This window comes from Atta colombica, unplaced genomic scaffold, assembly GCF_001594045.1.
Source record: "Atta colombica isolate Treedump-2 unplaced genomic scaffold, Acol1.0 scaffold36, whole genome shotgun sequence".
Lineage (NCBI taxonomy): Eukaryota > Metazoa > Arthropoda > Insecta > Hymenoptera > Formicidae > Atta > Atta colombica.
This window is the reverse complement of record NW_017259470.1, coordinates 229557-235874: the sequence shown is the minus strand read 5'-3', so window position 1 is coordinate 235874 and position 6318 is coordinate 229557. Positions and strand designations below refer to the sequence as shown.

The 6318-nt window shown below is 34.6% G+C and overlaps 1 protein-coding gene across 1 annotated transcript; it reads right to left on the bottom strand.

Moving 5' to 3' along the window:
* Positions 1-672: 672 nt before the first annotated feature.
* LOC108690807 lies at positions 673-2999 on the bottom strand. The gene is made up of 5 exons (XM_018198306.1): positions 2168-2999; positions 1931-2057; positions 1646-1837; positions 868-1046; positions 673-788 (listed from the first exon to the last, which is right to left on the bottom strand). The coding sequence occupies exons 1-5, from the start codon at positions 2886-2888 to the stop codon at positions 691-693; spliced, it is 1317 nt and encodes a 438-aa protein (XP_018053795.1). The 5' UTR covers positions 2889-2999; the 3' UTR covers positions 673-690.
* Positions 3000-6318: the final 3319 nt, after the last annotated feature.

Below are 6318 nucleotides of genomic sequence, written 5' to 3'. Positions count from 1 at the left end.
TTCATACTTGTACACCTTGTACATACACGGGCACATATACATACACGTGCATTTATGTGTACAATGACACAACTGCATAAAGCGCCTTACGTATCTACTTTTCAATTTTTTTATGCTCAGGCATTATCAAATTGATAATTCCCCCATTTTTCATCCAACCAATCAAAAATAGGATAAAATTGATCAGATTTATTGCCTAGACATTTGACTATAGACAGCTCTGTGGTATTTTGCAATTGATATTGATAGCGTAGTGTTACGAGTTTTAATTTATTCAATGTCTAGACAATTTTCTCAAATTTCAACCGCCTCGCGAACTAGGATCTAAACAATTTTCCATTTCTGGGCTTACGCCACATCGCGAACTAGAGCCTAAAGAGTTTCTCAATATTGGGATTACACCGCATCGCGAACCAGGACCTAAATAATTTTTCAAAAATGAGGCTGGTCATTATTGCTGTTATCTCCCATTATAATCCCAAGCTAACCTTCCAACATCGCGCATATTTATTAACTCGCATTAACTCGCGGAAAAGATGAAGCCCATATAGCGCCGAGTCATAATTTCTTCCCCTAACTAATAGTTAGATAACTAATAGTATTATATTATTGTGGTATATATAATTATATATATATGTATACATATATACACCGGTATATAATATTGCGGTTAAAAGTTATAATTACAGATTAATTCATTACCATAAATTCTGACGGTTGAAAACCGATGCCTCCTTGTAAGCAACATTGTGGTACTGTGCCATTAAATCCTCTGCTTTGGCCAGTTGCTATTTACATAACATACTTAATTACATATTTGTATCCTAAAAAATGGCAAATTAACATAAAAAGATAAGAATTTTTTACCTGTTAAATCATGATCTACAAACTGTCCCCACTGCATCAGCATGTGAGTAACAGAAGCTAGAGGTACGTCTTTGTTTTCATGGATTAAGCTTGTGACATCTCGTGCGCTTGGGAGTGGTCTTCCGTTCTTTGACCTTCTAATGCTTTGAATGTCATCGTGATACTCCGGTGGAAGAAATCTGGGTAAATATCTATTTTGATATCTCACCGATTTCAATATCCTTTACTTATGTTATAGAAGAAAGTATCCTGAGTGATTCCCCACAAGAATTAAGTAGAGAATGGCATTAGTTTAGAAAATATAATAAAATTTCATAATAAAGTCATAGCATATACGACTTTTCGCGAAGTAATTTTTTTTGAGAAGTCGGAGCGCACAACTTTCCAAAGAAATATATTGAATCTTGAAGAGTTGTGCGTCCTTAAGCAGAGGGGAGATGGGATGGGAGTCGCTTCGTGTCATGAAAGTCATGATCCGAAACAGGGACGAGGTAGAGTGAAAGTATACTTTTATATGTACCAATATTATCCTTTACATATTATAGCACTTTAATTTACTATATCTCCTAAATCAAGTCTTGTGAGGAATCACTCAAGATACTTTTTTCTACAATCTAAAGGACATTAAAATCGGTAAGGTCTTAAAACAGATATTTATCAAAATCTGAACGTGATTTTTTAACATAGTTAAAACGCTTTTTACTTTTATATTTTATATTTAATATTTTGTATTTTTATTTTTATATTCAGAGATTGTTCATACATTGTTTGTATTTACCTCTGCATTGTAGACATAGCAGATCCCCACCAGAGATTCTGCAGATTGTTGCAGCTGCCGTCAGATGTTCTATATGTTAAGCTAGCCCGTGGACATTGGGGTGGATCTCTTTGTGGACATTGTTGTTCCAACGAGGTTCTTTTAGTTAGCTTATTTCGGATTAAGGGTAATTCCAATGGCGTATTAGGAAACCTGATAGAACGGTAGGAGTCGGAGTAGGAACAATCGTAAAGTTTTTTATTCCGACACATTAGAAATTTACCATTACTCTTATTAAAAACTTACTTTTTTAAAAACATAGAGGTACCTTGAAGGGCTGCATATCCGAATCTTGCAAGGTCTCTTGCTTCCTCCGATTGATCATTAAATGCTGCTACGTATCTCGCTGGATTGTCGCTCTCCAGATAAAGACCTGTGTGTTGATTTCATACATGAAGATTTTTTGTAGATACGAATTTAATTATAATGATTAACCAGAAATGATTCACGCCATGAATTAATGAATTTTCTTTAAGCGCTTACCCATTGAATATAATTTAGGTTCTTGGACATAATAAAGATCATGCATAGCTTGTAATCCAAACTTCGCGGCTTCTAGTAAAGCGTCTTCCTCAGATTCCCATTTTTGTTCATCGGTGTGACTATCCAGAGTTTGATTATCGGTTTTCGATTCAACGTTCTGTGTATTGATCAGTCGAATCGAGATATTGTCCGATTTTTTAGAATGTATTTTCATCATCAAAATGCCACTGACGTTAGAATATTTATTTGTTTGAATATCATCATTCCGTTTTTGAAAAAACTTCACTTGTTGTGAGTTATTATTTTTTGAATTATTCAACGATTCCGAAATTTTGACGCTCGTGTTATTCAGCGATCTGGTCAAAAATTCCTGTTTAAGTCTATCTCTCATCTTTCTGATTTTTTTATCTTCTATTTCGCTTGTTGTTATTTTTGTTACTTTGGAGATTTCAGAAATACGCGATGCATTCAAAAATTTATGTCGAATTTCATCTCCTGTCTGATTCGTTTCTTTCATAAGAATGTACATAAATTTATAGGAATTTCTCGGCTGTAACACATCCGCTACCTCTTGTGTCTTTCTCCTTAGCAATTTCGGTATGTATTTCAAATGCGCCGTTTCGCCAGAATACGGAACACTTGCGTTGTTTTCTTGAATTTCCGATATTAAAGGGTGTTTATAGTCTAACGAAATGTTTATTTGCTTTCCCAGAGCGTCCATTGATGTAAAAAACGATTGCTCATGTTCGCCGGAAATTCTTACCTCATGATTTGACGTTTGACTCTTAGCGTAGCTTTTTGTTTTATCGTTCACTTCCCTCGATTTCGATAATGCGCAGGAGAGGGAAGAAACGACTAGGCTACAATTAAAATAACAATGTTAATTATAATAATTGTACATTATATGCAAATACAATGTGAAATTTGTAACGCATGCTTGTGTCTCGTAAAGAGAATATTAAGTATAAAATTTACATTCTTGCTAATGTCTAGTAATCTAAATAATAATTACAAATATCTTGAAAAGGCAGACATTTAGTATTATGCCTTTTAAAGCGATATGATATTTCGATAGCAATCTAACTTTCATTGATGTATGCGCGAGTTCTGATATCGACCGTTTAAAATATAACATTCAAATAACATTTATGTCACGTTTTATCTATTTATGACATTGATCTCATCGTGAACTAATCTACATGATCGGACATGAGTTTTTTATTCAAACTTATAATAAAACGTACATAGGTACCGTTTATCTCAATAAATGTTTTTCTTTTTTTACATTCTCCCATATCAGAGTATTTAAGTAAATATTTAAAGATTTGTCATCACAAAATATATAAATTGAATATAAATTGAATTTGACAATATTGTGATTTGTAGAGAGGGCTAATTATTTTTAACTAAATAGTTATAATAGTAATATAACTATATTACTTCAAAATAATCATATTACAGTATTTCCTTATTTACAAATAAATAATTAATTAAACAGTTATTCCGTTAAATGATTACTAATAGTTTATCATAACATTATTAGAAAATAATTTAATCAATTATCAGTTTAACTAATTAAGTGCTTATTACGTAATTATTCAATCGGAATATTAATTGCATTCTAAAAAAATTAAAAAAATTTTGTAACTATTAAAAGATTATCGTCTACGATTGGATTCTTTTAGAGTTTTGATAGCAATATTAATCAGTTAAATTCAAAAGGATTTATCGATTAGAAACAATAATCGTTAAACGTTTAATAATACTGTAAAAAAATTTAATCTTTTTGCCACACGAGTATGAATAATTTTTAACATACTTTTGCATGTTTAATACAAATCCGTGAACAAGAATCCATACAACACACTAATGTTGAATCAATGTGTCAGAATTTGAATTGCACACACAACGCGAAATGTAAAGTCTCAATGTTGAAGAGACGTTGCATGTCCGTTGAATTGTAACGTCTGTGTGATAAAAAAATTGTTCGCTTATTAATTCAGTTTTATTATAAAAATAAGTATTACTGATTAACAGCATATTCCAGACACACATTGACAAAATTATAATATATAACTGAAAAAAAAAAACACTTTTTCCCTCATTTGGGAATTAATTTCTTTATTTTTCTAAGCGGTCACCCATCCCAAAACCTCTACTGAACTTCTGCAATCGTACGGAAACTGCTACTTTGATGATTCAAGAACACTAAATGTTAGTGGTGTATAATTGTGATGTATAGAAATGTAAAAAGAGCCATAAGTGGCGCATCGGACCGGACAAATAATATCACACGCGAGCATTCTGTACGTGCGACCGATTTCTAAATATATATCATTTAGAAATGAGATTCATTAAAAGATTAATATAAATGATTTAAATTTTACATGACATTATACTTTTCATTTTTTATAAGTTAAAATAGATTTTGATATACAAAGTCATTCAGGATAAACATTTGTCCTAAAAGTGTCACGTTCACACACTTCCATAAATAGACTACCTTCTATAAATAGACTGATTTTGCTTCCATTTGAAGAACAGTGGTAGGCAGCACCATATTTGTATTCACTCACACAAATGATAACGTTAGTGCTTTCACATAAATTCACGCAATACTCACTGATAGGACGCATATATACACGTATGGAAATTAAAACTACACACGCATGTATATACAACGGCATTCTCTCTCTCTCTCTCTCTCTCTCTCTCTCTCTCTCTCTCTCTCTCTGCCCCTCACACACACACACACACACACACACACACACACACACACACACACACACACACACACACACACACATACATATGCACGCGCGCGCGCGCACACACACACGCACGCGCACACACACACAGACACACACAGACACACACAAATGCACGCGCACACACACACACACACACACAAAAGAAATATCTATAACGCGCCCGCGCGCATTATAGATATTTATTTTTTTCCTCTTAACTAATTGTAACGTTTGAAACGACAACTTAGGCTGGCCGAAGCTGTAAGAAATTTATTAGATTAGGGTTAGAATCTTATCCTTAGCGCGCTAGTTTTAGATGACGTAGCTATAATACGCATGCGTATAGCGCGTGGCGTTCCTATTATTCCTTCAGACCACATGATAGGATTGAGGTTCTCACGCTTGTGCGACAAGATTGATGGAGAGTGCCCGGCAGGGCGCGTCAGAGAGTGAATGTAGAAGAAAAGATTAAGAACATGTAAAACAAGAGAGTTAGAATAAAAGTGCTATCTTCCAAAAGTGCTATGAGAGCCCGTTTCTTGGCTCTTTCCTAAGATATCCTTAGTTTGCTCAGATAATTCTCTCCTGATCAACAATACACAATGTTATCACTCTTCGGATCGTGATCATAGGGATCTTCTCCATAAGGAGATTTCTTTTCCTTTCGAGGCTTAAGGCGGTAAATCTGATTTTCCTTATCCCGGTTTACAACCAACCATCTCAGAAGTGGGATAATTTTGCTTTGTGCTTTAGCTAGTGCTCCTACCGTGTTCTGCGTTTTGTTCATCTAAAAATTATCAGTTTCGCGACGGTGTGATTCCGCCATTTGAATTCAATGGTTGTGCGAGATCAATCATCTTGATTATCGTGACGCGTGTTCGAATTTGTTGCCGTAACTAAAAAATTTTTCTTTCTCTTTTCCTCCGTATGCTTTGTGAAACATGTTAATAGCGTTCACAATGGATCGTCCTACTTTTGAAGATCTGACTCTGCCTCAGCTATTAGGTGTATAACTTTGCTTCCGCCGTTTTTTCCCGAAATTCGAGGCTTTATTGTAAAAAACTGATTATACATTTATGATTCAAAGTATTGTCCATCGCTGGCCACTACTTTCTCCCATCTTTCGGGTAGCGTACGAATCCTGCGTCGAAAAAACTGGTCATCTTTTTAGGCTATCCAGGAATCCAATTTTTTATTTCTTCATAAGACCGGAAGCGCTGGTCAGTCAGGCCATGTCATTGATCGAAACAAGTGATAGTCAGAGGGAGCAACGTCTGGAGAATATGGCGGATGGGGTAGGACTTCCCATTTCAACGTTTCCAAGGATGACCACTTTCGCATCATGGGGTCGAACATTGTCATGCTGCAAAATCACTTTATCGTGTCTCTCGTTGTATGGCG